This window comes from Pristiophorus japonicus, chromosome 8, assembly GCF_044704955.1.
Source record: "Pristiophorus japonicus isolate sPriJap1 chromosome 8, sPriJap1.hap1, whole genome shotgun sequence".
In the NCBI taxonomy this organism is placed as follows: domain Eukaryota; kingdom Metazoa; phylum Chordata; class Chondrichthyes; family Pristiophoridae; genus Pristiophorus; species Pristiophorus japonicus.
Genome location: NC_091984.1, coordinates 219487112 through 219503793, shown reverse-complemented (window position 1 = coordinate 219503793; position 16682 = coordinate 219487112). Strand labels below are relative to the sequence as shown.

General features: G+C 43.6%; 1 protein-coding gene across 1 annotated transcript in view; it reads right to left on the bottom strand.

The window, feature by feature from the left end:
- Nucleotides 1-16682, bottom strand: part of LOC139269009 (probable E3 ubiquitin-protein ligase HECTD4) — a 279923-nt gene that overhangs the window by 123737 nt on the left and 139504 nt on the right. Inside the window, exons 14-19 of the mRNA XM_070887933.1 lie at nt 15861-15931; nt 10153-10258; nt 8718-8838; nt 7388-7516; nt 3978-4102; nt 2070-2223 (exon numbers count right to left, since the gene is read on the bottom strand). Coding sequence (XP_070744034.1) covers nt 2070-2223; nt 3978-4102; nt 7388-7516; nt 8718-8838; nt 10153-10258; nt 15861-15931 — 706 coding nt within the window. The remainder of the gene's footprint in view (nt 1-2069; nt 2224-3977; nt 4103-7387; nt 7517-8717; nt 8839-10152; nt 10259-15860; nt 15932-16682) is intronic.

Sequence of the window (16682 nt, the reverse complement as noted above, 5' to 3'; positions counted from 1 at the left end):
GGGCTGCCTGCTCTTATACCAATGCCATTGTGTCAGAGGAGCATGGCACAGATTCACGCCTGAAATTCCCTGCAAGCTGAATTCCTGATATTAACTTAGGGAGATGTTAATCAGAAGGCAGGATCTTTCTTCTCTGCTTCTTTTCCCTCTACCCTGGAAGGGATGTGGATGTTAAATCATTTCGCTTTCACACACTTATGGTCGACAAATTGGCTCCAAGTTTCCACACGCGGTGAAAAAGGCACACCTCAGAGCTGGGCGCCTGAAAATAAATGGGGTATTCTCGAGCTCCTTGGAGCTCGATGCTGCTTGGCGCGGCGCACAAGGGGCGGAGCCTACCACTCGCGCCGATTTTGTAAGTAGGAGGGGGCGGGTACAATTTAAATGAGGCTTCTTGGTGCCGGCAACCCTGCGCGTGCGCGTTGGAGCGTTCGCGCACGCGCAGTCTGAAGTAAACATTGGCACTCGGCCATTTTAAAAAGTGCTGCAGAAAAAGTGAAGATTTGTTTCTTGGACCCCTGCAAAGGCTTGTATTTTAATTTTCTTGATATTTCTATGTGTGAGGGAGTGCTTTTAGCAGCACTGCTGAATAAATCACCTGCTGAAATCAGTGAGTTCAGCTTTTCACTGCTAAACTTGCAGAACTGGCGCCTGCAAATTAAGGACTGTGTGTTTGGAGAAATAAAAGTGCCAATTCAACTTTGCAATGGATCAACTTCCACCAAGAACAAAGAATTTCTTGCATGAGGAAGCATATGTGGTGCACCCATTCTGCAAATTTAAATATAAAGATGTTGATATGGCTGCCTCTCCCTGTCCAAATGGCCTCAGTCAGTCCCCCTCACAGCTCGAAGGCTGCGGCTGCTCCCGACCAGCCACTGACGCCGCTGCAATCCCATGGCCGAATGGCCTCACGTCCGCTCCTGATTCTTCGGCTCCCGGCTAGCCACTGACGCCGCTGCAATCCCATGGCCGAATGGCCTCAAGTCCGTCCGGGTGCTGCATCTTCGCGGGGAATGAAGGCCTGCCTCAAGCACCGCAGCTCAGCTCGAAGCCTGCTTGCTGCCTGCCCCTGCCATCGAGAGACACTGGCGCCACATCTCTGCCTCAAGCACTGCAGCTCAGCTCGAAGGCTGCGGCTGCTCCCGACCAGCCACTGACGCCGCTGCAATCCCATGGCCGAATGGCCTCACGTCCGCTCCTGATTCTTCGGCTCCCGGCTAGCCACTGACACCGCTGCAATCCCATGGCCGAATGGCCTCAAGTCCGTCCGGGTGCTGCATCTTCGCGGGGAATGAAGGCCTGCCTCAAGCACCGCAGCTCAGATCGAAGGCTGCTTGCTGCCTGCCCCTGTCGTCGAGAGACACTGACGCCACACCGCTGCCTGAAAGGCCTGCCTGAAGCACTTTCACACAGGTAGGAACATGCTTATAAATTTTTATTCAGGTTAGATTTATTTGTATAATATTTGTATAAGTATAACTAAAGATTGATTGTAGAATTTAATGACTTCCCTTCCGCCCCCCCCACCTCATTCCCGACGCCTAATTTGTAACCTGCGCCTGATTTTTTAAAGTGTAGACAAGGTTTTTTCAAGCGTACAAAAATCTTCACTTGCTCCATTCTAAGTTAGTTTGGAGTACGTTTTCACTGTGGAAACTTTCAAATCAGGTGTTAGTGGCCGGACACGCCCCTTTTTGAAAAAAAAAATTCAGTTCCAAAGTGAAACTGTTCTACCTGACTAGAACTGCAGAAAACTAAATGTGGAGAATTCCGATTTCTAAGATACTCCGTTCTACACCAGTTGCTCCTAAAAATCAGGAGCAAATCATGTGGAAACTTGGGGCCATAGTGTGTGTGGGGATGGGAAGGGGAAGGGGAGGGTGGGAAAGAGAAAGCAGAGAGAGATAAAAGATAAAATGAAAATAAATGACAAAACATGAAAGTGACAAAAAAAAACTGCCGATATGAAACTTGAGGAGTTACGCACTTTCACTTCAAAGTTCAAATTCAAGTCATTATAAATGGATAGTCCAAAACAGATCAAACTTTAAAATGCATTTCTTTACCTGGCTGGTGTAGAGAACAAGCTGGACGAGCTGTGGCATGAGCGCATCCGCCATGATCAGGGTCTGCAGGTTTGGGTGCATCAGAGAGGTCAGCAATACTGGCAGCAAATGGCCCAACATAGTGGCCTTAGTGATCTGTTCCAAGCCCTTCAGCCTGCAGTGAAGAACCAATCTCAGCTTATAACCAAACTGGTCAAACAAAGAATCATGGAATCTTATAGCACAGAGGGAGACCATTTGGCCCACTGTGCCTATACTGGCTCTCTGAAAGATTCAATCTCAACTCTTTATTATGTTAGCTCTCAGCAGCAGGGACAGAATAGCATTCAGTATTCCAGGGCTAGAGAAGGAGCAGGGAGGGCGAAGAAGGATTCTTACTTCTGATCATTATCCAGTACCCTCTGCACCACTGTTATATTGGTTGACAACAGAATGTTTCATGCACAGAAACAGGAGTAGGCTATTCAGCCCATCGAGCTATTATTGTTAACGGTGGCAACTATCTTGCTAATCACAAGATTCCTTTTCTCCATATGTCTTAATACAGTTAATCCAAGAAAGCATCGCCCTTCCTTTTAAATGCTTTAATTGACATCCCAGCTATCATTCCACATTCCCACAACTCAAGTTTTTCCTGGCTTTGCTTTTAACTGCCTCAGCTCAAATTGCAAGATTATGTTCCTTTCACTACTACAGAAAAAAGTTGTTCCCCCCCTTATACCGTCTCGATTCGCTTACTTTAAATCCTTTAATCAGTTCACCCCTTGACCTCCTCATCTCTAGTGCATTTATCCCAATACTTACAAATGTAATATCCAGAAAATTAACCAGCCTTTTCTCTTCACAGATGCTGGCTGAATTCATGTCTATTTCCAGCTTGACTTGTTTTTGAGTCTGATTTCCAGGTTACTCTCTTTATTTCTACCTCACACTTCATTACATTGAACTGCACCCCCTTTTATTCTGCCCGCTTGTTTAATCCATCTCCATTTGAAGAGAGAGCAAAGAAAGGGCGAGAGCAAAGACAGACCTCGGGTGTGAAAGAGGGGACAAGGGAGAATGAGCTCAAGAGCGAAAGAGGGGGCTCGAGAAAAAAAAGAGAGCAAGGTGAATCAAGAGAAAGAGAAAGTGGGAGAAAAAGTAGGGGAGAGAGAGAAATGAAGCAAAAGCAGAGTGTCCGAGTGAGAAAGAAAGAGAAAAAAAATAATTAATCCGTGTGGTAAAAACAATTGGCTACGGCCTGTCCCCTTGTTGGAACTTTACACCACTTGAGGGAGAGAAAGGTTACAATCCTCACCACTAGATCTACTATCCTGGTTTCGGCACAAAACAGTCACATTAGTAATTTCAACAGTTAAAAAATTGATTTTTGCTGTTGATCGGTACAAACCAGCACCATTCCACAACTAAATAATGCTTAAATCTCCACCAGAGGGCACACTCAACTATCAAATCTACACTACTGACCCAGTTAACTACTACATGAAATAGGAAGGTTATATATTTTAGATCCAACACTTCTAACCACTATTACTATTAAAGTAAGATGTTATTTTTGTCCAAAAAGGATAATATTTAAATTAACTAAACAAAGCAGACAAATTCAGCACAATGATACAGCACCTTATGGAACACCATCTTCACAACCAGCGATGAGGTGTAACACTGGATAATGCAAAATATTTACACTATTTATATGAGCATGTGTGAATGCACACACATAAATTATGGCATTGTGGTACTGAAATTCAATGGACTCCAATCACACTAGAAACACACAATCACACTAGTAACTAAACCACTGAACTATCCGAGCCTTTTGGAAATGGGGGGAGGAGAAAGAGTGACTATGGAAAGATATCTTGTATGAAATGAACATACCAGGTAAAGATCAATAGCTGTTCTGACCTGTGTTCTTTGTCGGCCATTTCACTGTTAATAACAGATGTGGTGACCCGCTGGAGTTTTTCAAGTACTTCATCACATCCTGCCAGGATTTTGGTGGCTAGCGCCAAGATACTGGTCTGGAGCTCCTACATCAAACAACAAAATAACAAGGCAAGTGAGTCACAGATACTGTACAGCAAGAGCCATCCTACCAACAAAAGATAGAAACAGGGTAATTGTAACTCTCAAGTTTAAAAACAACCAAGTCTGTGAGACATAAATTAGTAGTAATTGCTTAAAAGGAATACATTGCAGACAAATGCAACGGTACAAATGCAGTGGCTGAATGTTAAATAAGATGTGAAAATTAAATCTTGCAAGCTCCTTTATTAGCCGAGTTGTGGCTCTGAGCCATACAAGCCAAAAGAGGACAGAGTTCAATCTTCAGTCTGTGCTAAGTCAGCAGATCTCTGCGGAGGTGGCAAGCAGCTTTGTAACTGGCCTCCACGTTAGGAATATGAAATATTAGGCGGATTCCTTCTCATGATTGCTATCTGTGACCCCAGGTATATGGACATCTTAGTTAGGAAGGGATTGGGTTGAGTTGTTTTGCTCCTAAATAGTTGAACAGCCTGCTAACATAATTTAGGGTTAGACATGAAGACAACTTGGGCAAGATACTGGAGGGATGCCAAGAGCCATGCAACATCACCTCAGTAAGAGTCACTGCATTCACAAGACGCAAGGAAAAAGTTGGGGGTGAAAGTGTTTTGAGCCCTGACAAAGCTCCGAAAGGACAAAAATGCAGTAAAATAAAGCCCTCCAAAAATCGTATCTTTTTCCCCTCCACCCTCTCTTTTACTTATTTTCTCCCCTCCACCCATACAGCCTGCCCGCAGGTATCTACAAATGTGCTCTGTAACTGGCTGCGAGGGGGGGAAAAAAACAAGCAGCATTTGACCCAACCTTCCTTGTGGGGGGACCACAGTTAAACTCCACACACAGTCTCATATGGACAGAACAACATCATTCAGGAACACATTGTATGGTTTCTGGTGACTGAAGTCTGACACAGTAGGTTGTTTCTATTGTAGTGACATACTACATTAGCAATACAACACATTAATCTATAAACAAGTGCTTGTTTAAGTAAAATTACTAGTATGCACATGTAGGAAGACTCTTTCAGGTATAAATCACCAAATTGTTACCAACATTGTAGATTAGACAGTGTCCAGCTGAAAATTCAGCAGTTACACTGCATACCAATTATAACGTAACTACCAATGTAGTTGAAGAGCAGTACTTAATGTATAACAGAAGTGGAATAAAAACTGAAATGCATTACTGGAGCATAATGCATTATCGAGAGCTTAAATTAAAAGTGCTCTTCAAAAAGGTAGGCGTGACTATTTTCCTACGGAATATGAATTGCTGCAACTCAATGAAAGGCAGTTATAATCCTGCACACTAAAACGGAGATTTTGTTTCTGTAAAACAATGTAGAATGCAGACATGAGCAACATCCCACTACGCCATGCCACCCTAAGTGAATCAAAGACTTTAAAACTCAAACATTTGAATTTGAGTGAAAATTAAAAATCAATTTTAATTGTTGTTGTATCAGAACATTTTAATTTAAAAACTAGGAATCTTATTACATGCGCAAATATTTCAAATCAATCACAACACATAAAACATAGAAAGCAAAGCAGCAATACAATCACTGTACAACACACTGGAACAGGCACAGAATGGAACTGAAAGACAGTATCTGCTCCAAATTAAAATAAATAAATCCAACTCCAATTGATTAAACCCCGCCTTCACAAAACTGAGCATGGGAGGCAAAGAGGGCACCTATCCAAAGTAACCACCTTCCCCATTTAAAATTGCACTACAAAAATGATGATGGATCAGATTTAGCCTTGAACTTCCTCTCTTTGACCAAGCCGTAATCTTGCTCATAAGGCACAAGATGCTACTTATAGCACCGTTTGAAGTTAGTGCAACAAGATCAGCTGGCTGAGACATGTGGAAACATTTCCTACAAGAAGCAACACAGTTTTTTTTTAAGTTTATGCTGTGGGGCACATCTGGTAGGAGGTAAAGAACCAATTATTGGGAACTTTTTTTAACTGCCACTATCAACGTCAGTATATACTGTAGGCAAAAATAAAAACCACAAATGCTGAAAATCAAATAAAAACAGTAGTTGTAGGTCGGTCAATATCTGAAGAGAAAAGGGACATATTTCAAATAATCCAGGTAATTTCAGGGCAGTTCGCTTAGCCTCTGTGGTAGGAATTTTTTTTTTGTCTTTAATTACAAATGAAATTAAACACATATCCAGATAAATAGAAAATACTTAGAAGTAGTCAGCATGCATTCCAAAAGGGACAATTGTGCTGGACAAACCTCAGAATTTAATGAGGTAACAGATATGGTATATGGGGGAAATGCAATAGATGTAGTGTACATGTAAAAGCCAAGAGGTAATGATATTCCTATACAAGATTTTAATAGGCTTAGGAACAGACCCAACTGCATCTGTTTGACATTTCTAATTTCCTTACATTATGAACTTTCAGGATGTTACTGTCCAGTTAAGGCTAAATTATGGTCTATTAACACATCATACTGTGGATCGATCCAATATATATCTATAAGAGTCGATACTTGGAGTTGGACTTTTAAACTCTTGGTTAATGACCGGTTGAACCTCCTTTATCCGGAACCCTCGGGACCTGGCCTGTTCTGGATAAGGGATTATTCTGGACGAGGGGTGGTCATGTTAAATTGGATGGTACAGGTACTGGGCAAGGGAATATTGGTGCTGGCTGGCTTGGGGCTGGGAGTGCGGCAGAGAGATCATGGTGGGGGGGGGGGGGGGGTGTGTGGATCACGGGGTCAGGCCAACGACTGCGGGACTCGGCAGCGAGCAAGGATTTCAATTTGTTCATGTTGGAGTTCTGCGCATGTGCCATCTGGGACGAGGGGTGGTTCTGGATAAGGGAGTTCTGGATAAAGGAGGTTCAACTTGTACTATTATTTAGTCACTTGAGACTAGATTAGATTGGATAAGTGGATGAAGGTAAAAAGATTGAAGGGAATTTTTTTTTGGCTAAATCTGTACATTAGAGAATTCACTTCATCTGCTTTGACTACAATGAAAAGGGGTGAAAAACCAAACAACCTTGCTCAATTACTCCAAGGCTGAAGTTAGTGAGGATGCCCTCCTCCTCTGCTCTCCACAGTGTCTATATGGCAATGAGCGTGATGCTAACATTTTCCCAAGCATGTACAAGAAGCTTAAGCCTGGCCGAAAGCAATCCACTTGTCCCCATCCTCTCCACCCCAGGCTGCGCCAAGCACTGCCACCAGCATATTGCATGAAGAGAATGCTATTAAAATAGAAACCTGTTGTTTACCTGTACCTTCAATGTCTCCCCCTGCAGGGAGCTGTCACTATCATCATGGTCATCAGGTTTGATCAGGATCGTGTTACTGAGGAGGTGATTCTGCACTGCCATTAAATAGCGCAGGCAGGGCGATGCAACCTGTCAGGGGGGAGAGAGAGAGAGAGAGAGAGAGAGAGAGAGAGAGAGAGAGAGAGAGAGAGAGAGAGAGAGGGAGAGAGGGAGAGACAAAAAGAGAGCAGAGAGCACATCCAAACATTACGTATTTGCTTTAGTTATAAACATGTAAAACACTGCAACTGTGCAAAAATAACTATCAGGAATATAAATATAAAAACATATTTTAGACAGAAGATTCATGTTGTGATTTTTATCAAAGGCACTATTGCTCTTTCCCCCAAAGGTGACAATTTATTTTGTTGTCAGGTTAATGCTTAAAAAGTGCCGATATTTCACTCTGTCTGAATACAAGTTTGTATGTTATATACTGATGGGACTCTATGACAAGTGCAGATTAAATGCAGCTAGTGCAGCCAGAAGTTTGTAACACTGATGTGGCCACCTGTGTTCATAATTTTGTTAAGTACCCCAAATACATAATTTGTTCAACACATGGGCAGCACTAAGGAAGATACCTGTAAAGTGACCAACTTGTGGAATGAACTTCCAGGTAGCATATGGAGACAAAAACCCAGTGGTATCTGACAATTCACATACTACCCGCACCCTGATCCCCATAAGCAAATTTAACCACAGATTGGCATATAAAGTTTAACAGATTGTTTTGAGCTTTTTCTTCTACATCCTAGTGCCGAAAAGTCACAGATTTCAATTGTGCATGATCTAACTCTCATCATTGTGGTCTGAGGCTGTGACACCCATGAAACCAGACATAAGGATGTAATCAACCATTGCAGTTGTTTTAAAGGTAGCCCTGTAAAACTATCACTCCCCCAACAATATTAATATGACTACCCAAGGCAGAAGAATTGCGAACCTCTTTTTGCATTATATTTTCTTTTCACCGCCTCATTTTTCTCCATGCAGAGTTTCTGTCCCCCACGTAGCAAAGAGGACAGCACAAGCAAGACTCAAAACTGTTACAGAATATAAACAGTGCTCTGCTATTAGGCAATGGTACTGTTGCACTGAAGAGATAACCTATTGCACAATAGGTCATCCTACCAGTGAGGCAAGAGCCTTTAACACATTGAGCTGATCAGCTTAGCAGAAGATACTTGTCCTGAATATAACTGCCTTACTTTATGCAAACTATACTGTCAGCGTCAATAAAAACACTCATTAGTGGGGGCACTATTGCAGTTCAGGTTTATTTACTCACTGGCACTGTAGCAAGAAGCCTCAGAAATTCTTCTTTAGAAACTGTTTGGCACTTTGTGATGAGAATGCAGGAGTCTTGCACCACGATCTTCAGGATATAGTGCAGTAGTTCATCATTCAGCCTGGGGCAAGCAGGAATCAGGGAAGAAGAAAAAAAAAGAAATGAGTGTACAAAAATGTACTGATCATGTATTGGGGACTGCGGCGGCAGGGCAGGGCCCAGCGGCAGGGGTACAAGGCAGCAGGAATGTTGATGATGCGGCCTACAAGTTCAAAACTCCTACCAGTTCCCTGCACAAAGCTGACTTCAGCAGAGTTAGAATGCTTTAAATGGACAATCTATCCCAGCATTTATTTGCTTTGGTGTTTAGTGTTTATAGCAATTGTGAAGTAAAGGGAAAATCTTGATCTTGTCTCTATGCATAAACGGACAGTTTGTAAACGCAAAGGCACAGATTGGTAAACATCTAGGGCAAGAAAAAGGCTCATACCCTGATGAGACTAGTTGCCGAGGCACCACACACCACAGTAAAAGATAATGAACAGAGCAGCCTTTACCAATTCTTCCGGTTCAGGAATTTAAAAGTTGAAGCTTCTAAGTTTTCAAGCTTCAGGGTACAGGGGAAAAGGAGAGGTGGGAGAATGTGGAGAACTTGCACTTTGTGTGCATGGGGATCTAACCTTTTTGCCGTGTGTACATGCGGGCCACGTTTGCATATGGTGTCTCCGTGTGCTTGTGTACTGGGGTCGCCTATTAAACACATGGATTGGGCCTCAGCTCCAAACAATGGGATTACCTGCTTCCAAGCACTTTGGCACTATTAGTACATTAAGCACACTTAAAAAAAGGTTTTGAATGCTTGGCTTATTCAGTATTTAAAAAAAATTTCATAATTTGCAATCTCATTACTCGCCCCTTCTATTTCCCAGCAATTACCACTCTCGATTTTGCAGTCTTTTACAACCAGTACAGTGGGAAAATTAATATGGACTTCTCTGGCAACAGTGTCAGCATAACTCAGTAGATAAGGAGATGCCTTTTGAGCTAGTTAAGTACAGTATCAATTTTCCACCTACTTACAAGACAGAGGGCACCCTACTTTCTTGCTCCAACTTCTAGAGGATGTGCAGAGATGCGCAAGGGAAACTTGTGGGACAGCTTTAACAACTTTTCACTGCTTTTGTAACTTTTCAAGCTGTACAACCCGAAATATGGTTGTGAGATCTCTACAGCATCCACCAATACAGGCAGTGAAGAATTGGTGCACCCAACACTGGGACAGTATAACCGCTTGAATCTAAACTACGGCACTGACTGGCATCAATCACTAGTTACATTGTACATCCCTAGGATTTATTAGGTACTTTGTCAGTTCACCCACATATTTCCTCCAATGGAAAAATGCTGGTATGCAAGTATAACTGAACCAGCATACCTGTAGTGATCGTCATCCTCACTCCCAAATCGATTGTTCTGTAGCTGTTCAGCCAGGTTAATCAAGATAATATCTCGCAACTGAGAAAGGCCGCTGTTTCTCTCTCCTGCAACAACAAAGGGCTGCCTGAGACCAACCACTTCAAACAAAAAAAAAAACAGTAATTGCTACTTACATAAGACATTACTATCGTACTCCTGGACCTAGCCTTTATATTGGGTTGCCGCCAGTTCTGGTCAGAAATTTTAACCAGGCTCTCTGAAAATTTCCAAGATGTAACCAGGGCAACAAAAGCCAGATATATTTAAAATCAGTGCCTATTCTTCTACTTATTTCTGTTCCAGGATATGCTGGCATTAATTATAGGGGTAAATGTTTTTATAATTCCCCTCTCCACCAATTTCTTTTCGTTCCCAGATTATTAAAGTGATAGAGTTTGCTACAATGTCCTGTGCACCAACAATTACTACCAACTCTTGATCACTTCTGTACCTCTTTGGTCAATAGTCAATGGGCTCAATTTACCCCAATGCTGTTTTTTGCAAGAGTTAGGCCCTTTTTTTGCCCCGACTACTGCAAAAAAAACAACTTTCAAGCTTCCCCATTCTATTTTTTGAAATTGGCGCAGTGCAGCCTGTCCTTTAGCTTGGGGGACCTGCGCCGAAAAATCGATGTTTCCTTCCCTCCTGTGCATGCGCGAAAAAAAGGACGTTTTTGACATGAATGCTATGCGCGGGCATGCCCAGTACAGCTCCCGGTCTGCATTCGGCCATTTTTAAAGAGCTTTAAATCTCAGTGAAAAAATAAGAGCTGCAATACAATATGCAACGCGGCTCAAGGACCAAGAATTTCTCACAGGATGAAGTGGAGGCACTAGTTACTGTAATTGATGCCAGATGGCATGAGCTGGACACCAGCAGAGGTCACAAAAGTTTCACCAAAAGAAATGAAGAAACGCTGGAACCAACTTGCAGAAGATTACTGTGCAATGGTGACCACCCCAAGGTCTGGAGGCCAGTGCAAAAAGTGGCAGGACCTTGGTCAAGTAGTTAGTGTAAGTGATATTTTTATTTATTTACTGGAACTGCAATTATAAATGCAACCATCTGTATGTTCCACCCAGCAGAAAGACGTCCTCTCTAAAAAGTTATATTTTCATCTTTGCAGAGGAAGGTGGCACACAACGAGAGAGAACTCGAACAGGAGGCCCGGCAAATCTGCACCCACTAACACCCTTGTAAGAGGGGGTCGCAGCTTTGATGAGTCCTGTCTGGAGAAAAGCAACTACCACTGCACAAGCTCGGCCCACACTCAAGGGAGAGGGCAAGTTCTGCAAATTCCAGAGTCTGGATTTGCTAAAAGTTAAGTACTGCGCGGGCTAGCCATGCTTCGGTTCATGGGGATGTCTCCATCAGCTACACTTCGGTTGATGCAATGTGCTATCATTCATCGTGGTCCTTCAAATGAGCCTGCCTTCTGCGCTGTGTGAGCCTACTCATGCCACCCACCCTGCCCACTTCTCTGCTGCTAACCATTTGTCGGTTCTGTTAAATTTTGCAAAACCTGAGGCCAACCCTGACGAGGCTGAAGCCGATGCAGAAGATGATTCAGTTGCAGACGAGCCCGAAGAGAACATCTTGCAATCCCACTTTCCAAACCAAGAGCACGGGGGTGAGGGGCAGGGGATGGATGAAGCCCCCCAGCACCCCACTCTTGTACTCACTCTGGAGGTGGTGCAGGTGCTGCCCTTTGAGGCCCTTTCCTGAGCAGTACAAGTGTTGGGACATTCCATAGTTTCTCACAGTCAGAGGTTGTGGATTCCATTGGGGTGCAGAAAGGTACACCCAGGGCCCCACTGTCCGAGGCTGCGGGTCCCAGTGGGATGCAGCGAGCCACACGCAGTGTGAGGAGGGGAAGAAGAGCTCGACAACTGTCTCCAGAGGTGCAGGATCTAATGCGGAGAGCATTGACCTTACACGATCACTCCTGGACACCATCAGTGGGGTGGGTGATGAGGTATTGGGACTGTCGGGAGAAGTAATAACACTCAAGAAATGGGAACACTGTCCGGGCACATGAGGGAGGGAAAGTCGCAGGCAGTTGATACAATGTCGGCGAACATGAGGGAATGTTGCAGGTAGTTAAGACACAGATAGGGCACATGAGGAAGGGAATGTCGGAGTTAGCTGTTGCAATAAGGGATCACGCCCAGACTCTACGCCCATTGACAGAATCAACTGCCACTCCCATTCCAATCCCCAGACCAGCCTCTGAAGAGGCCCAAGCCAGGCCTAACACATTACCGTCTGCCCCCATCAAGAAGTGCGCATTACCTGAGATGTTCGAATGAATAAGCTTGGTACCAATCAGAGAAACGCTGCGCCACCACCTGCGGGCAGGGGTGGAGTCAACAAGACCAAGTGCTGCGGGCGGTCTTAGAATAAGGTGGAGGAGAGATGCTGTTCTTTGCTGATGCTGCTGTTATTGTTGTAACTGTTCTCCACTTCCACGGAGGTGTGTGGGGGACCTGACCCATCCACCTCCATGGCACGAACCTGGTATTGCAGTACTTCCAGGAACGGTGCAGTGGCTCTAGGCCTTTTGGCTAAGAGCATTGGCGCAGAGTGATCCTTGGCATGTGCAAGGTGACCTCTGGCGTTTGTGATTTGACAAAGAATTGGAACGATTGGCTACGAATTTATTTTAAAAAAAACTGTTCTCCAATTAAAAGTTTTTTGTAAGTCATGTAAATTTACAAGTTTAAAAGTTTGTAAGTGATCTTAACTGAAAACTTTAAAGTTTGATACAAGAATATTTTATTACAGTTAACAAACCTTAAACTTTTGAATAAAATATATTTTAAATTATAACCGAATCATTTCCACTATTTGTTCCATTAACAACTTATTGAACTAAAGAATCATTTCCATTATTTGTTCCATTAACGCATTACAGAACAGGTCCAAACAGTAAACATGGTCCATTTGGCACTGAGCCTTCAGGCAGCAAAGCGTTCACGGATGAGCCGCTGCCGCAAGGCTCGAGCAATCATTAAAAGGGCAAGACAGCCCGCCCTCCTCCGCCGTTGTGCTCCGGATTCAGGTAGTTGCATGGCTTCCTCGTCCTCCTGCTCGACAACTGCATCTTCTTCCCCATCATAATCAGCCACTATCACCTCAGGTGGGTCTTCTACTACCAGCTGCTGCTGCCTCATGATGGTTAAGTTATGCAGCATGCAGCACACAATAGTGAACTGACCGACAATCTCAGGGGAATATTGAAAGTAGCCTCCGGAATGGTCCAGCCATCGGAAACGTTGTTTCAAGATCCCAATGGTCCTCTCTATTATGCTGCGCGTCGCAATGTGCCACATGTTGTATTCCCGGTTAGCTTCCATCCGGGGTGTCATTAGCCAGGTGGCAAAGCCGTACCCTTTGTCTCCCAGCAATCAGCTCTGCCCTTCTGGCTGCTGCTGAAACATGGCAGATATAGCGTTCTAGCGTAGGATGAACACATCATGGGTGCTACCAGGGTATCTCACATCAACGGACATGATGCAATGCATGTAGTCACATACGAGCTGCACATTAACGGAGTGGAAGCCTTTTCTGTTCCTGTACATCTTGGAATCCTCCAAAGGTGCTTGCAAGGCGATGTGGGTACATACAATGCAGCCCTGTATCTTTGGGAAGCCAGCAATCTTGGAGAAGCCCACAGCTCTTTCACGCATTGCCTGGGTGGTCATGGGGAACTTTATGTAGTCATTTCTCCGGGCATATAGTGCAGCAGTCACCTGCCGAATGCAGATATGTGTTGCATGTTGAGAGAAATGGCACACACATCGCCAGTTGTGGCCTGGAATGATCCAGATGCATAGAATGAATGAAAGTGCAGCTGTAACCTTCATTTCAACTGACAAAGCAGTCCTCCGGATGCTTCTAGGTAGCAAGCCTGCTTTTACTAACTCTCAAATCTCGGTTGCAACTTCTTTGCAGAAACGCAGCCTTCTCACAGCGGAAACGCAGCCTTCTCACACAGTCTGCATCACTCAGCTGCAGGTATGAATGCCTGTCTCGATATACCCGACGTGGGTAAGGCCTCCTGCCCATCATCCTACGTGCTCCGAGGTTCCTCATATGATGATGTCAAATCAATCGTCTCCTCCACAGCACCATGCAGAAGGCTTGCACGAGGTATGGCATTGTCAATATTACCCCCATAATTAATTGTACCTTTGCAAGAAGCTCAAAACAGCAGGACAACAAATTAAAGCTTCTTTGTTCTCTCCCCAGTCGACGCCCTACTATGGACCACACCCAGGTCTGTGCATGCGCAATAGGCTTGCTTAGAACGGGCAATAGGCATTCAAATGAAGACATTTGGGGCAACAAAGTCTAATACAATTCTTTAATTTTAGATTTTTTTCAAAGTACCATGTCACCACCAACCGAACTTCTCACCGGGCTCGAGGGTCAGCCGGCAGAATCGCTCCCTCACTCGGACACGGGCTTGGCAAATGGCGCCTTTCTCGTCAATTTTTTAACGTGCACTAGTTTTTCTTAAGTGCCCAGAAGGTTTTTTGGGAGTGGTCACATATGCAGTCCTAGGAGAAATGCAAGTTGGCCAAACTTGCATAAATTTGAAAAATTGGCGCAAACACCAGGTTACTACAATGCAAATAAAAACATGAACCTAAAAAAATCGTACCTACCCGAGTTATGCTTGCGCAGAAACTTTGGGAAACTTTGATATTTTAAATTTAGGCCAAAAAAAGTGGCGCGTGCCAAAAAATGGCGCAGATAAGTGGGGAAAATTGAGCCCACTAACTGTAGACAATGCTAATGACCGGTGTGTTTTTATGATCTACACGTGAATTCTTATGCTGAGAGGAAGAAATAAGGCCTGATTAATTGCCAATAGTGCCAAATTAGTTTTGTGTTGTGTCTATACTTATTAGAAATTAGAGAGAGACTACGCAATCAGAGATTTTCATCCTAGTCTGGGCTAAATTGCAACATGGTTTCCAGAAGTGAAAAGTCAATGTCTGACTCACTGAGCCACCCTACCCCCACCCACCACCCCCCCCAAAAAAAGTGCATTTTTAAAATGCACAGGGTGAGTGAGTAATTCAACTGTCTAGCAACCTTCATACAATCAATTTATGTTCATTGCTCCAATTGCCAGTTTACCAGCTACTCCAACAACTTACATTTATATGCACCTTGAATATATAAAAAACATCTCAAGGTGCTTTACCAGAGGCTTGAGAAAAACTCGTTTTTCAAAAAATGCCATAAAAAAGTGAGCAGTGTATTGGATCACTATGATTTCACATAGAGTGAGCTCCCAATATCAATACACCTTTGGGGAAAGAAAACCACCATATGGAAGACAACCACATTTTCCACAGTATGAGTGATGAAGAGAACACGTCAGTCAACCTGAGCCGTTCCAGCAGCTAGTTGAGGCAAGCTACTGGCAAAGACATAGGAACTAGTTTGCTGTTGGTCGATTCAGCTGAAGTATAGTACATACCACAGGGAGATGAAAAAGTGGGAAAGGGAAAACATGCAAAAGCTGAAAAGGATCCTCGAACAAGTGCCAAGATCATGATTCCAATTATTAGGAAAAAAATGTTGCCTGTATCTTATCCTATAGAATCCAAATGTGCACCAGGTAAGTACTTCACAAAAAGATTAATCACTCACCCTCAGTTAATACCAGTTTCAGTAGATTGTTCAGTTCCAGCTCTCCAAGATACAGTGTGTGAAGACCAGAGCTGCAGGTAAGGAAAGTGTATATTTGGTATTAGCTGTGGTTTAGTTGGTAGCACTCTTGCCTATGAGTCGGAAGGTTGTGGGTTCAGGTCTCACTCCAGAAATTTGACCACAAAATCTAGGCCAACACTCACTCCAGTGCAGCACTGAGGGAGTGCTGACTTTCGGATGAGACATTAAACTGAGATGTCTGCCCTCAGGTGGTCGTAAATAATTCCATGGCACTATTTCGAAGAAGAGCAGTGGAGTTTTCTCTGGTGTCCTGGCCAATATTATCACTCAACCATCACAAAAACAGATTATCTGGTTATTTTATACTTCGGTTTGTGGGATTTTTCTTTGGGCAAATTGGTGGCTGCATTTCCTACATTACAACAGTGACTATACTTCAAAAGTACTTCACTGGCTGTAAACATTTGGGACATCACAAGGGAGTGAAGGGCACTATATAAATGCAAGTCTTTCTTTTTTGTTTCAGTACTATGACGCAACAACTTTTTGTTGAAAGGTGCCTTACTGTTAAAATCAATGATAAACACTACTGCATCTATCCACTCCTTCCTCCATAGTTTTAGCATGAGTGACAAGGTGGTTAGCTTAAAATTCTTTATACAAGGAGTGCTGCCCTAGTTAAAGATCAGTGCCATGGGGCAGGGGATGGATATAGGTTTTTGTCATGGTGAGTGGAGAGGAACCGAGTGGAGATCATCTTAACCAGCAAAGGGAATGGGGTGGGAGGAGGAAAGAAATTGG